A 16,021-nucleotide genomic window follows, 5' to 3' on the forward strand; every position below is an offset into this window, starting at 1 on the left:
ATAATTATCTTCTACACCACACAAGTAATATATTAAAGAATTATTACAGAGTGTTAACATTCATACACAACACCCACAATGTTCCATCTAATTAATCATTAAGCCTGTTCTTGCATATATCTTGATTGACACATACCTTTATATTTATGTTTAAACTCGTCAATTCTATTACTATTTTTTATGTCTACACTTAAATTATTCCATAGTTTTACCCCACTTATGGAAATACAAAATCTTTTTTTGGTTGTACGTATAGCATGAATTTTTAAATTTAACTGACCCCTTAAATTGTATCCCCCTTCCCTTTCATTAAATAGTTTTTGAATTCCACCAGGTAATAAATTGCTCCTGGCTTTATATGGTTCAGAGTTTGAGATTGTGTCGACCATCTGTCGACATGAAGAATAAAGAGATGACTATGAAATGTGGGTACACACAAAAAAGCAAGTTCTCCATGATCATCTCCCTTCCCCCCAGCCCCCCATCCCTGAAGGTCTGTGAACAGGATGTGCATGGTCTTTTTAAAAAACAAGATCTGAAAGCCACTAGGCCCAGACGGTGTGACTCCCTCTTCCTAAAAGCTTGTGCTGATCAGCTGGCCCCCCATCTTCACACATACTGTATCTGGTCACTGGAGCTGAGTGAAGTGCCCTCCTGCTTCAAACGTTTCACCATCATCCTGATTCAGCTGACTGAATGACTACAAACCTGTCGCCCTGACATTTGTAGTTATGAAGTCCTTTGAGAGACTGGTGTTGGCCCACCCGAAGGACATCATAGAACCCCTATTGATCGCCCTGCAGTTTGCCTACCAGGCATCCTGCAACACCTAGACTCCCCAAAGACCTATGCATGGGTCCTCTTTGTGGACTTCAGCTCAGCTTTCAACACCATCATCCCAGACATCCTCCACTCCTGTCAGTGGATCACCAGCTCTCTGACAGGAGGTGAGGCTGGAGAAAACCACATCCAGTGTCTGGACAATCAGCACAGTTGCCCCTGAGGGATGTGTGCTCTCCATGCTGCTCTTCTCCCTCTACACCAACGACCGCACCTCAGGGGACCCCTCTGGCCATCATTCTCATCCAAGACGGTGACTAGTCAGCGTACAGACAAGAGGTTGAACAGCTGGCCATGTGGTAGAGTCGCAACAACCTGGAACTGAATACACTGATAACAGTGGAAATGACAGTGGACTTTAGGAAGTGCCCCTGCCTAACTGTCTCCCAGGACCTGAAGTGGACATCCAACATCAGCACTATCACTAAGAAGGCACAGCAGAGCATGTACTTCCTGCGTCAGCACAGGAAGTACGACTTGCCCCAGGAGCTGCTGATACAGTTCTACAGAGGAATCATCAAGTCTGTTCTCTGCTTTGGTCTGGTTTGGTTCAGTAACCAAACAGGACAGGAACAGACTCCAGTAGACAGTCAGGACTACAGAAATGTACGACCTGTACAAAAGGAAGGCAGAGAAGATTACTGTACACACCATGATTTCCTCCCCTCTGGATGGCGCTACAGTTCATTATATGCCAAAGCAACCAGACACAAGGACAGTTTCTTCCCTACGTCTGTCACTGATGAGCCCTTAACCCATGACTGTATAACAGAACAATAACCCTCAGTGCAATACCTGTATATATCTATCTGGAAAAACTCCATCTAAACTGATCACCAGTATATCACAGTGAAAGAAATCTAATTACACAATTAAACAATGAGTTTACATGAACATAGTATGCTGAAATCAGGTTTGTTTCCTCCCCCAAACGCAGGTCCGTTTTATTGCATTCCACGATCATTATGAATAAAAGTTATTTTTCTTTTGGATTCCCCTGTTTGTTCATATTTTACCGGTGGTGAATTTGGTCCTGCTGATCCTGTGTCTGTCTGTTCAGGCAAAGGAGGTGGTGCCGGATCCTGAGCTGGTGAAGAAGTTAAATTGGCTTTCCTGTCCTGTGCTCCCTCTGAGTGAAGGCTCCCCTGGGACTCCATCGAGCTTGGAGCTCACCTACATCATTGACTTCTTCCTGGCTCTGGCCATCTGTAACAGTGTGGTGGTCTCCTCACCCAGCCAGCCTCAAAATGTGGTAAGTAGATGACATCTGCAGGGCACGTTACATCAGAGAATGGTATCTAAGTTTCCTTAATTGTATTGAGACTGTAAAAGCACTAGTTCAGTGTGATGCCCTGTAACAGATAACTGATTATGATGAACTTTGCTGCTGAACAGGAGGTAATCCAATTATTACTTTAATTCCTTATGGATCATTCTGTTTTTTGTTGTCTTGTATTGAGCAGACTAATTTATAAATTCATAAATTTACTGATGGGCAGTATTCTCTTAATACCATGGCCTGCTCAGGTACCCAACTACTATCACTGTATAATTTGCTCTACTAGTTTTACCAAGGCCCACTAACTAGCAACCCCTGAAGTATAAGAAAAATTTGCTCTGGGGTTTTTTAAGTTATCTTTGGGCTTTTGTAGTCTTTATTAAACAGTCAGTTGCAGAGAGGCAACTCGGGTGGATGATCCTGTGACCAGGCAGGTAGCAGGAGGCGGACAGTCTCTGGGCCGGGCAGGAAACTGGGGAAGCGGTTCGCTCCGGACGATAGCCTCGGGACCAGACAGGAAGCTTAGATGACTGACTGGGAAGACGGCCACAGGGAGTTGATAGCACCGTTCAGAAGGATGACCTTGAAACCAGACAGGCGTCTGGAGTGGCTGACCGGGTGGATGGCCACTGAACCGGACAGGCAGCAGAGGCAGAAAAGGTCACTCCGGAAAACCTTGGCGCCAAGTGAGATGCAGGGGGGCGGGGCGCTATTCAGAAGGACAGCCCAGGGGCCAGGCAAGGAGCAGAGGATGCCTTTCGGGAGCAGGGCCTAGGCGCCAGATGAGGTCATTCAGGCAGACAACCATGAGATCCAACAGGAAGCTGGAGAGGCCATTCTGGTGGATGGCCCTGAAATCCAGCAGAAAGCCACTTGGGTGGATGGCCTGGGGATCTGGCAGGGCATTGAGAAGGCAACTCAGGCAGGCAGTCTTGGGACCTGGCAGAAGCCTGGAGGCAACCTCACAGTTGAATGGAAACCCGAGGCCGGGACATGTGAGCAGCAGGGGACTCACTGATGATATGCCTAGACACTGGCACAGGAGTGAGGGTATTGTCATAGACCCACTGGAGGTCAAGGGTGGGAGGTGGTGTTGGCCCCCTCAGGAACTGAGGCAGTGGTGGAGTTGTGCCATTCAGAAACTGGGGCAGATGTGGCGTTGACCCACTCAGGAGCAGGAACAATGGTGGTATCGACCCATAGAAGAACTGGGGCAAAGGCGGCGTCAGCCCACTCAGGGACAGGAATGGCGGTGGCGTCAACCCACTGGAAAACAGGAACTGAGGTTGTGTTGAAGATGTCGACCCGCTCAGGAACAGGAACAGAGGCAGCATTGGCGTCCCAGCAATGACAGGTGATTGTGAACTGGGGTAAAGCGGGGGCAGGTGAGGTGACACAGACAGGAGATCAAACCAAAATAATAGCACAAGAACAGGAAGCAAGTCCAAACCATAACAATTTCACCAGCTAACCACATGCTAACCATGTTAACTTAGCAATATAAAACAATGGAAACGAGGAAATAAAACAAATAATGTACCGCAATATGGGGTCTGTGGATGAGGCAGGGAAACTGTCCAAACTAACCAGTGTCCACAACAAAAACTAACCGGGTATGAAGATAAAGTGCTCCACACAGGAGACAGGAGCCTATGAACAGGTGATTGAAGCAGCCTGGCAAGTGAGCAGACAAACAAATCCTGGGAACAAGTGAGGCGTTGGGGATGAAAAGACGGGAGCTTTTTGGACATGGAAACCAGATGAACCAGCAAAGGACTGAGGGAAGACAGGAGAATATATAAGCTGAAGACCAGGGAATAATGAGAAACAAGAGGAAACAATGAGAGGTGACTGTGAACTAGAGTAAAGCTGGGGCAGGTTAGGTGACCCAAGACAGGAAATCAGATAAAATAAAAGCAGAAAAATAGGAAGCGAGTCCAAAACCATAACAAACTAACTACACCCAGCCAACACCATGTCAGCAAGTCGGCATAACGCTATCATCAGCAGGTTACCAAACACAGCCAGATAGCCACTTTCAGCTTTCTCATGTAAGACAAAGATGTATGGAGGGATGCACACACAAACTATATGCATTAAGCTCTGTTCCTCCAGTTTTTTGATTTTTTTTTTCTCATTTTATAATCCTGATCACAGTTTTTTAATGAGTATCTACTTACGCTTTCATGAAAATGCTGAGCAGGTTTTAAGTAAATGTCTCACTTTTCACTAACTACCCTCATGCAACTGTATTCACAAGTTGATGACAGAATGACAAAGTTAACTGAGCAGTGCTAACTCTGGTACACTACATCACATGTAGTTTTAAGGTGATCAGAAAACAGCGCTGATGAAAACAGTCATGCTTGTGCACTGACCATATATCACAATGCATTTGATCTGACAACATTCTAATCCCAGTCAGATCTCTAACAGGTCAAACTGTTTGAATCTGTTAGTGTGGTGACTGTAAACATTCTCACCTGAATGGGACGAAAACATTGTTCACTTAAATAAATGGGTGTTTCAGAGTCAGTGATGATTTTTTTCAGTTTTTATAATGGAAACTCTGACATTACACGTACAATGCACAATAAACCTTATTTTGTATATTTTCAGTCTTTCTGGAGAAGGTAAATTAAATTGTTACCCAAAAACCACTCCATGAAAATAGAATGTAGATGCATCAGAGAATGTATTAATTTACTTACAGCAGAATGCATGTAGCCATTTTTTTATAATCTTACCTTTGCTCAGGTTCATAGTGGCTACACCACTTCCTATGAAATACAACAAGACAAAATAAGTCTCTTTTGTGAATAAACGTAAGAGCAGGTTATTAATCTGTATAAAGAAACAAAACAAGAATTTCAGCTAAAGTTTGGAATTACACATGTATATAGCAGCATTTAATAATATTTAATAACAGTAACATTTGATTGTTCATGACTATCACAGATGACTAGAGCAGGTTGAATCACTGATGTTGGATGATAAAACCTGGATAGAAGTCAGTGTAACAGTTCAAGCCCAAAAGTGCTGAATGTGAGATTCTCTGATGATCCTACCTTTTCATGGGTCTTCCACCATCTCTGTCTGTGGCCAGCTCTAAACATCTATTCTTTGTGTCATTAGACACATGCCAATTCCTCACTGCAGACAAATGAGAGGGAAATAAAGCCATAAGCAATAAACTCCCATGCTACGGTGCTGGAATATGATTGCAACAGTTTTCTCTGAGAAATGGTGCGTTATCTGACAGAAATACAGGGGTGCCAATATTTTTGGCCATGACTGTGTATGAAAATAACTAACTTATGATGGTGTAACTTTATAGAATCCATAGGCTAGTATGGTTGTAAAAGTTAAAATCCTAATAGCCACTGTCTCTCATGTGTTCACTGGTTGACATTTGTCTCTCCCCCCACAGTGTCTCTGTACCAACTGCAAACTGCTGTTTTACCTTCAGTTACAAAGTTTTTAAAAAAGCTACCTCCAAAATGTTCTTCTTAGATTTTTATGGCGGCTTGCAAACAGTGAAATGGTGCATTACTGCCACAAACTGGATAGGAATGTGGGTCAGGAATCTGGCTGGTTTAGGCATGTTGTGGACAGCGGTCTCCCAAGGTCTTTCATATTCTACATATTCTCTGTGGTGGTTAATGTGCAGATGGGGCAACAAGCACTGAGTTGGTTCATTAATTTTTGGCATAGTTTGGAGATTATCATCTTTTGAGCAACATCTGTTTTTTCAAAGCCAAAATATGCCCACAAGAGTGAGGACATTCCACATTTAGCAATTAAATCTAACAGTATAAACTGCCAGGCATGGTGTTTGTAATTTTTAGTTTTTTTTTCTTCAATCATTTTGAACTTCACCAATGCATTTTAGGCAGCTATGCTAGTTTAACCTGTGATGCATGACAACATACACACTGTGTGCACTCTCAATGTGCACATATTAGGCTATGTGAATGCGTGGCTCTTTCAGCCACTTTTGTTACAGTGGATCATGGTATATTGCTGTTTGTTTGGCTCATTATGTAGGTATTCAAGGAGCTGCTCTTATGTGGTTTGAATCCTATTTGTTCAACAGGAGTTACTCTGTATATATATCTTCTGCTACCTCTATTACATGATCTAGGAATGTAAGGGGGAGGTGGTGGGTGCTAGCAGAGCTGTCACCTGTGGTTGGTTAAATGTTGGTATCATCAGTCTCGATCTATTAATACAATTTTTTTTTTAAATTAAATTTTATTTGTATAGCGTCAAATCTCAACTTAAGTAATCTCAGGACACTTTACAAAATAAGGTCTAGACCTTACTATTATTATTATTATCATTATTATTGTTATTATTATAGAGGAAAACCCAACAAATCCCCCTGAGCAGCACTTGACAACAGCGGGGAGGAAAAACTCCCTTTAATGGAAGAAACCTCCGACAGACCCCGGCTCTTGGTGGGCAGCCTTCTGCCTCGACCGGTTGTGGTGAGTGGATAGAGGAGAGAGAAAAGAAGAAAAGCAACAAGACACAGCAAACAGCAACCATTCAAACACTGGGCAGGTTGATGTGGCCAGTGACTGCTCATCAGAAATATAGAGCTCCAGAGCCAGGGCTACCTGCAGAAAGGTACAGGGAGAGAGAGAGAGAGAGAGAGAGGACACACAGTTAGTGTCGGATAGTGGTGGCATATACAGTGCCTTGCGAAAGTCTTCGGCCCCCTTGAACTTTGCGACCTTTTGCCACATTTCAGGCTTCAAACATAAAGATATAAAACTGTAATTTTTTGTGAAGAATCAACAACAAGTGGGACACAATCATGAAGTGGAACGAAATTTATTGGATATTTCAAACTTTTTTAACAAATAAAAAACTGAAAAATTGGGCGTGCAAAATTATTCAGCCCCCTTAAGTTAATACTTTGTAGCGCCACCTTTTGCTGCGATTACAGCTGTAAGTCACTTGGGCAAGTCAAAGTCCAGACCTGAATCCAATCGAGAATCTGTGGAAAGAACTGACAACTGCTGTTCACAAACGCTCTCCATCCAATCTCACTGAGCTCGAGCTGTTTTGCAAGGAGGCATGGGCAAAAATTTCAGTCTCTCGATGTGCAAAACTGATAGAGACATACCCCAAGCGACTTACAGCTGTAATCGCAGCAAAAGGTGGCGCTACCAAGTATTAACTTAAGGGGGCTGAATAATTTTGCATGCCCAATTTTTCAGTTTTTTTATTTGTTAAAAAAGTTTGAAATATCCAATAAATTTCGTTCCACTTCATGATTGTGTCCCACTTGTTGTTGATTCTTCACAAAAAATTACAGTTTTATATCTTTATGTTTGAAGCCTGAAATGTGGCAAAAGGTCGCAAAGTTCAAGGGGGCCGAATACTTTCACAAGGCACTGTAGATGGATGGAGAGAGAGGAGAGGACAGAAACTCAGAGCATCATTTTAAAGACAGACTTGTTTATCAGGCACCTGACTCTGGTCTAGGCTGATGTTTTGTCTTTATGTCTTCCTGTCTCATCATATTGTATCTTTTTGCTGTGCATTTCTAAACTGTAATTTTTTTGTATTTATTAAGTTTTTATCTGTTGTGAAGCACTTTAACTTTAGAAAGGTGTTATATAAGATTGCTTGCTTTCTAAAAATAATTACATACTGAGCAGTTCTTTTACAAAACCCATTCTTGTATATATTTTTTCTCTTTCCTGCAGGTGCCTGAAGCAGGAACACCTCTCAGATCCCTGGAGGAAATCAAACTGATGTTCCAGCACTTCAGTTTCTCTCCTTTCTCAGCCCTGACCACAATCTCCCCTCCCCAGATCAAAAGCAGCCCTGGCAGCAGGCAGTTCACTCATGGGAAGACCAACTCCTTCACATTCTCTACACCTCCAAGCAGCACTACAGTTGGATCTGAATCAGGCCAAGAAAGCAGCCTTGAAACCTCCAACCTTAAACTGCATTTGTCTGCAAGAAGAGAGAGAGGAGATATTGGACAGCTGGATAGCAGGGAGACAGAGGGTGATATCAGCAAAACAAAGATAAACCCTGACATGGCCAAGCAGGATGTAGAGGGCCTGACTAGAGAAATGGATAATGATGATGAATTAGTGTATGAGGCAGAGTGTCCAGATGAGGAAGCTCTGGTCCACGCAGCCCGTGCATACCGCTGCACCCTCAGGGGGCGCTCTGCAGACAGCCTGCTGGTGGATCTACCAGGAATTGGTCCTTTGGTTATCCAGCTACTTCACATCTTGCCCTTTGACTCCAACAGGAAGATGATGTCAGTGGTAGTTCGCCACCCAGTCACTGGACAAGTGGTGGTTTACACTAAGGGAGCTGACTCTGTCGTTATGGGTCTGGCTGAGACACCTACATGTAATTATCAAATATGAATGAAAAATTAGGGGATCCAGGTCTGACTAAGGAGTTGTCTTTTCACTGATCTAAAGACAAATAATAATGATACTAAAAGCAGTTTTTTGTCTGTGTTGCTGTCATGCTGTATGTGTCTTTGTTATGTTTAGGTGCAGAGCAGGCTCAGGAGATCCACACTCACATCAGAAAGCAAAGCCAAAAACATTTAGACAGCTATGCCAGAGAAGGCCTCCGCACACTCTGCATCGCTAAAAAGGTAACGCTGCAAAAAGGTCAACTTAAAAACTGTGTACATTTTTTTTTTTATTTTACATTTCTTACTCATTTTCATCACACCTTATTTATTACCATGGACTCCTGTGGCTCTAAATGAACGTGAGGCTCATTAAAGCAGTTCCACACAGTCTGATCCACCTCACAATCTGGCTTTTGAGCTCAAACCACAGAGCACGACCTGAAGTAAATTATTTAACCCTGTAAAGCCTGACACATCAAAAAATAGCCAGAACATTCTAATTTTTCGGAACTGAGATGTTTATTAAACCTTTTAACAAAATCCAAAATATAATTCACGATTCAAAATTCAAGATTCACGATTTTTATTTGCCATATATGCATAGACAGACAGTCCAGGCATATAGGAATAGAGGTGCCATATTATTTAGATTATTTCTATTTCTTTTGTATCACATTTGATACATGGGGCATTTTTGGTGATTTTTTTTTTGCTCAGAAACCTCACATATCAAATATGATACAAATGGTTTTATAGGGTTAAGTTTGTGGGAGATATGAATAACTGGAGCATAGTGTCACATTTCTATTCCTACAGTACAATTAAATATATAAGGAATAGAATCAGTTCAGCAATTCAAAATGTGTCTATGCACTGTTTTATGCATCTGAGTTCATTATCTGTCATTAATGCATAACACAGTCTGTCTAGGCATTTTCTGCACACACTGTATACATAATTTTCTTCCACAACCAAAAGGACCAAGGACAGAGAATGACGGTGTCATTTGCAGTGTCTTATCAGACATTCTTGATTAGAAGCAGCTGTATAAACAGCAGCTGCTGTGAAGGAGAGTGGCATTGTTTACAGTTTATACAGTCTTATGCAAAAGTTTAGGCACCCCTTGATAAATAACAGATTTTGGTGATTTGGTGAAAAAATGCACAATATTTTCAGCAAACAGTGATGCATAGTTACTTCTTATGCCATAAATTGAACAAAAATAAAAAATAAAAACATTATTATGGCATGGTGCAAAAGTTTGGGCACCCTACACAATCAGTACTTAGTAACACCTCCTCTGGCAGATATCACAGCTTGCAAACGCTTTTCATAGCCAGCTAAAAGTCTTTCAATTCTTGTACTTGGGATCTTCTCCCATTCTTCCTTGCAAAAGGCTTCTAGTTCTGTAATATTCTTTGGTCGTCTTGCATGCACAGCTCTTTTAAGATCTACCCACAAATTTTCAATGATGTTTAAATCAGGGGACTGTGATGGCCATTCCAAAACCTTCAGCCTGCGTCTCTTGAGGTATTCCATAGTGGATTTCGAGGTATGTTTAGGATCATTGTCCTGTTGTAGAAGCCATCCTCTTTTCAGCTTCAGCTTTTTTACAGATGGTGTGATGTTTGCTTCCAGAATTTGCTGGTATTTAGTGGAATCCATTCTTCCCTCCACCCGTGCAATGTTTCCTGTGCCACTGGCTGCAACACAACCCCAGAGCATGATAGATCCACCCCCATGCTTAATAGTTGGCAAGGTGTTCTTTTCATGAAATGCTGCTCCTTTTTTTCTCCAAACATGCCTTTGCTGATTGTGTCCAAAGAGTTCTATTTTAACTTCATCAGTCCACAGCACTTGTTTCCAAAACGCATCGGGCTTCTGTAGATGTCCTGTTGCATACTTCAGACGTTGGATTTTATGATGGGGACGCAGATAAGGTTTTCTTCTGCTGACTCTTCCATGAAGGCCTTGTCTGTGCAAGCATCGCTGCACAGTGGAACGGTGCACCACCACTCCTGAGTCTGCTAAATCTTCCTGCAGGTTTTTTGCAGTCAAATGGGGGTTTTGATTTGTCTTTCTGACCAGCATACGAGCAGTTCTGTCCGAGAGTTTTCTTGGTCTTCCAGATCTCATCTTGACCTCCACAGTTCCCCTGATCTGCCATCTCTTAATTACATTTCTTACTGTGGAAACTGCAAGCTGACAACGCTTTGCTATCTTCTTGTAGCCTTCTCCTGCATTGTGGGCATCAATAACTTTCATTTTCAGGGTCTTACACAGCTGCTTAGAGGAACCCATGGTTGCTGGGTGTCCACAAGTGTGTGCACAAGGTTTGAAGAGTCAAAGTATTTGTACAGCTTTGAAATTGGCATTTACCAATGACAGCTGTTGCTGTGCATCAGATCTAACGAGCTGATTAAGGTCTGATACCTTGTGAGAGACTTTGAGACTCTGGAACTCTTAGGGTGCCCAAACTTTTGCACCATGCCATAATAATGTTTTTATTTTTTATTTTTGTTCAATTTATGGCATAAGAAGTAACTATGCATCACTGTTTGCTGAAAATATTGTGCATTTTTTCCATTTCCAAGAGAAACTGTGTTAACATCTGTTCAAATAAAAAATCACCAAAATCTGTTATTTATCAAGGGGTGCCTAAACTTTTGCATAAGACTGTATAATCACAGTACTAATGGCAGATACCTCCCCCTGCTGGTAGGAAGAGTTATTAATCTAATACAGGTGCAGAACGTAAATGCTAATTGGCTGATGGCTGTAGTCTGTGTGGTGTGTTCAAGTGCCACATTTTTGACCCAGAGAAAGGTGAACTGAGACAGCACAACAGCTGGCCTTTGTGAATCCACCCATTTATGTAAGGAGATGTGTTGTTTACAGAGTGACTGTGCATTCTGTGTCTGATGCAGGTTTTGGAGGAGGAGGAGTATGAAGTGTGGCTCAAAAGACATCTGCTGGCAGAAAGCAGCATAGAGAACAGAGAGGAGCTGATCCTGGAGTCAGCTCAGAGACTGGAGACCAACCTCACCCTGCTGGGTAAGAGAGCTGCTCACTGCAGCTGATACATGGACCGTTCATTTATCGGAGCTGGGAGCAGTGGCACTTACAGACCTTTGTCTCTGATTCTGTGTGTTTAGGTACCACAGGGATTGTAGACAGGCTGCAAGAGGAAGTCCCAGAGACCATTGAAGCTCTTCAGAGGGCTGGGATCAAAATCTGGGTCCTCACTGGAGACAAACAGGAGACGGCAATCAACATCGCCTATTCCTGTAAAATCCTCTGTCCCAATGATCAACTGCTGACAGCCAACTGTGGAAGCAAGGTCAGTGGCTGAGGGATACCACTGTTGTTGGGTTTATTTGGAGATGTTTTTATTATTATTTTTTTATTTAATAGTTTATTTAATAGGGACAGCGGACAGCCATGAACTGTCTCAGAATTATCTACAGAACTAAATTTCATCTGAGTCCCTGGGCAGGAAATACAAGGATATCATAAAACTTCACATGCTATGTCATCATACATGAAAATTAAATATGATGTCAATAATCAATAAATAGCAAACACTAACCATCACACATTAAAAATTCTAATGTTAAAATGACATAATAGGTAGCTACTCAATGATGGCATGCCTGGCTCTTCTTTAGCCAGGTCTTTAATTAGACCTTAAAGAGTCTGTGGCATGGTTTTCCGTGTTTTTTGACTTATCTACAGTGTTAGAACAGTGAAGTAACTGAAGTAACTCAGTTTATCCACATCTCGCAAACTCTCGCTTGCAAGACTTTTTTTCTAACAAAATAGAGTATTACATGATAGTTTAAGGATTTCCTTGAATGGTCATAATCTCCACGTAGTTGCACGTTCATGTGAGCTTGCCTGACATCCACCGGTGCCATTTTAAAAGCAGAGTTTTTTGACTGCATGCGGTATATGTATATATTTTCTCTCCTGCTGCTGCACTGTGACCAGAGGATGTGGAGAAAAATGCAGGCCTTGAGGTGAGGTTAGGTTAGGTTAGGTTAGAAGAAGTTCATCCATCTTGTTGGCTAGGGAGCGGAGATTTGCTAGGTGGATAGCATCCCCTCCAGGTCCCACAGATTGCAGCTGCCCCTCCGATCAGAATGTCCATACAGCATTCTTCATTCACAAAAATCGGAGAAAGGTAGTTTGGTGTGAGTTGTCTAATATTTACCAGTTCTTCTCTGGTAAAAGTAATCCAGTATGGGTTGCAAGAGACTGAGAAAACAAAGAAAAACAACAAACACAAGCGAGCTCGTGTGACCAAGGCTGCCATTGCTGTCGGCGCCATCTTAATAAATGTGAGTCTAAAGTGATTCCAAAATACCTAAAATCTGACACAAATTGCAATTTTTCTGTAGTTACTAAAACATCAGGTTGAACTTCTTCCTTCTTTTTATTGGAAAAAACATGCAAGCAGTTTTTTGTGTATTTAAAGTGAGACAACATTGGAAGAGCCAACCACAAATTTTTATCTCTGCCGAAGCTAACTTGGATGCCACCTGCTCACTAGTTTTAGTATGTACATAAATCACAGCATCATCTGCATACATTTGTGTGTGTACATCTGGGCAGACATCAGGGAAATCATTCAAATACAGACTAAAAAGTAGGGGGCTAGTAGGGGACAGACCCCTGGGGATCCCCAGTAGAACAAACTCTCAATGGCAACATGTTCGTTTCAACTCGAGTGCATTGTTTTCTTAGGCTCAAGTATGACTCACTCCATTTTAATGTTAAGTGACTAATTAAAATTTGATAATTTAAAAGAACATTGTGGTTTATTGTGATGAAAGCCTTACACAAATTTAAAAACACAGCTCCTAACACACCATCCCTATCTAATTTTGACCCGACTTTCTCAATAAAATAAACAGTGGTTTCCACTGAATGATATTTACAGAATCCAAATTGAATGGGGGGCAATAAAATGTGATGTCCATTAAGAAATTTCACTAGTTGCTCTATTACTACCTTTTCTGCTCCCTTAGATACTGTGTTGAAATCAGAATCAAAATCAGCCTTATTGGCCAGGTGTTGGACACACAAGGAATTTGACTCTGGTACAGTGTTTCTCAATGTGCATGTACATATCAACAAGCAAAGGAATGGGTGTTAGAAAAGAGAACTGTGTGTATACAGTATATACATATACAGTATATATACATATACAGTATATATACATACATATATGTATACATACACACACACAGTCTGGATTCAATGGATCTATATGTACAATTTAAGTTTACAAAACCAAGCTCTAATAAGGAGATTAAAAAGAAATATTTACAAAACATACATAACGAGGTATCACATGGTCATAAGTATTCAGACCCTTTGCTGTGACACTCATATATTTAACTTAGGTGCTGTCCATTTCTTCTGATCATCCCTGAGATGGTTCTACACCTTCATTTGAGTCCAGCTGTGTTTGATTATACTGATTGGACGTGATTAGGAAAGCCACACACCTGTCTATATAAGGCAACGGCGCTAACCACTGTGCCACTGTGCTGCCCCGATATTGGTCTATTGTTTTATGAAATACCTAGCTATAGACTAAATGCTATAGTATATGTATATGCTTGATGCATATACAAAAAAGGACTGATCCTCAGACACAGTTTATATCAAATTTTGTTGCTCTTAAGTTATATTTTTTTCAAAACAATTGCACAGAATTAATTAATATTTATCACTGTCTTCAGGTCCAGCTGCCTGAAGGATAAAATTGCAAAAACAAACAATAATGACTCCATGCATTTCAAAATTACTGGTAAATTTGGTGAAGAAAATATACTCTAACAGTATACTCTATGTGACAGTGGTAATGGATTTCTTTTCCGCCAGGATGTGTGTGCAGCTATACTTGAGGAGCTCAAACTGGAAGTGCAGCGTTGTGAGGACAGTTTGACCAGAATTACTTCAAAAAAGAATTGTGGGAACTCCTTTTTATGCACTGTGGCCAGCTTCATTCTGGTTATAGATGGCCAGACATTAGACTGGGCCCTGCAGGAAGATCTGAAGAGTGACTTCCTGGAGCTTAGCCGTAGATGCAAAGCAGTCATCTGCTGCAGGTCCACTCCACTGCAAAAGAGCCAGGTGGTCCACCTGATTGGGAAAGAGCTTGGAGTCATCACACTGGCTGTGGGTAAGGACTACTGACTATAAAAGTGATGGACAGGCTAAGAGCTCCCAGAGGTGAAGCCCCCATGATCTGATTGCTCCCTGGTGGCTGGTTGCAGTATAGTTCATAAATCCTGCCTCCTCCATGTTAGTGTATAGGACATGATCCACCCTAAAACAAGTACAAATCATATTTTTCCCAGAGGTGATTTCATGTGTTTATGATAGATATTATCACAGTGAGGTAAGTACAAATGGTCGTTTTTTTGGTACTTTTTTTGTTTTGTTTTGATGATTTAAAAAGAGGTATATGGTGTAGCAAGATGGCAGTCACCATATTCACGATATTTTGGCTTCATTTTTGTATATTGGAAGGAAGTGGTGATGTCATGTCCATCGTATATATGCCAATGGTAAGGACAAAGCCTGTACGACACGTGCTTTGATGTTTCCAGATGTCAATGAAAATTAGAGGAAAAGAAATGTGTGTATTTTGTCATCCTCTGTGAATATTTCTCCATGTACCATTTTCTGACATAAAATTTTCTAAAAGATGGGCTTAAGGTCTAAGACTGAGTAGTAACACACCGAGGCAGTAGTTATTGTTAGACCAGTTAACTGTTAAACAATAAAAAAGTTAAAATAAACTACTGACTTGTAGACTTAGGTCATATGGGAAAAAATCTTCTCCTGTGTTAAAGGTGATTTTATGTCACAATATACAGTTTACTTACCTCCGCCAAGGGTATTGGTAATATTTGTTGGTTTGTGGGAAGAATTCATCAGGTTTTGTTGCTGATCTGTATCATAATTTGGATACAGGAATTTTTAAAAGATTATTCACCATCGGCTGTTGCTGTTTGAATGCTTTATATACAGTGGAGCAAATAAGTAGTTGATACACCGCTGATTTTTCAAGTTTTCCCATTTACAAAGAATAGACAGATCTGTAATTTTCATCATAGGTACACCTCAACTGTGAGAGACAGAATCTACAAAAAAAATTCCAGAAAATCACATTGTTAGATTTTTAAATAACTTATTTCCATTTTATTGCATGAAATAAGTATTTGATACAACAGAAAAATAGAACTTAATATTTGGTAACCTTTGTTTACAGTTAGAGGTCAGATGTTTCTTGTAGTTCTTGACCAGGTTTGCTCACACTGCAGCAGGGATTTTGGTCCACTCCTCCATACAGGTCTTCTTCAGATCTTTCAGGTTTTGGGGCTGTGGCTGGGCAACATGGAGTTTCAGCTCCCTCCATAGATTTTCTATTGGGTTCAGATCTGGAGACTGGCTAGGCCACTCCAGGACCTTGAAATGCTTCTTAC

The 16,021-nt window shown here is 41.3% G+C and overlaps 2 protein-coding genes across 3 annotated transcripts in view; one reads left to right on the plus strand and one right to left on the minus strand.

Annotated features, from left to right (window-relative positions):
* Positions 1–16,021, plus strand: part of atp10d (ATPase phospholipid transporting 10D) — a 61,120-nt gene that overhangs the window by 28,438 nt on the left and 16,661 nt on the right. Inside the window, exons 11-16 of the mRNA XM_020599169.1 lie at positions 1,901–2,092; positions 7,840–8,503; positions 8,653–8,759; positions 11,447–11,573; positions 11,675–11,859; positions 14,412–14,712. Coding sequence (XP_020454825.1) covers positions 1,901–2,092; positions 7,840–8,503; positions 8,653–8,759; positions 11,447–11,573; positions 11,675–11,859; positions 14,412–14,712 — 1,576 coding nt within the window. The remainder of the gene's footprint in view (positions 1–1,900; positions 2,093–7,839; positions 8,504–8,652; positions 8,760–11,446; positions 11,574–11,674; positions 11,860–14,411; positions 14,713–16,021) is intronic.
* Positions 2,571–6,138, minus strand: LOC109959645 (uncharacterized). 2 transcript variants are annotated; one of them, XM_020599170.1, is made up of 4 exons: positions 5,188–6,138; positions 4,867–4,899; positions 3,730–3,895; positions 2,571–3,484 (listed from the first exon to the last, which is right to left on the minus strand). In XM_020599170.1, exons 1-4 carry the CDS (start codon positions 5,301–5,303, stop codon positions 3,194–3,196), a joined length of 606 nt encoding a protein of 201 aa, XP_020454826.1. In that variant the 5' UTR covers positions 5,304–6,138; the 3' UTR covers positions 2,571–3,193. The 2 variants fall into 2 exon arrangements, with proteins under 2 accessions (XP_020454826.1, XP_020454828.1); XM_020599172.1 differs by lacking the exon at positions 3,730–3,895.

The sequence above is a fragment of the Monopterus albus genome, unplaced genomic scaffold (genome assembly GCF_001952655.1).
Source record: "Monopterus albus unplaced genomic scaffold, M_albus_1.0 scaffold40.1, whole genome shotgun sequence".
In the NCBI taxonomy this organism is placed as follows: Eukaryota; Metazoa; Chordata; class Actinopteri; order Synbranchiformes; family Synbranchidae; genus Monopterus; species Monopterus albus.

Coding starts and splice junctions, on each gene's coding strand:
- LOC109959645 (XM_020599170.1), bottom strand. CDS start 5,303: ATGGCTTTATTTCCCTCTCATTTGTCTGCAGTGAGGAATTGGCATGTG. Junction 3,896..4,866: donor CACTATGAACCTGAGCAAAG/GTAAGATTATAA, acceptor GTCTTCCCTCAG/TCCTTTGCTGGTTCATCTGG. Junction 3,485..3,729: donor GCACTTTATCTTCATACCCG/GTTAGTTTTTGT, acceptor GCTTTACCCCAG/TTCACAATCACCTGTCATTG.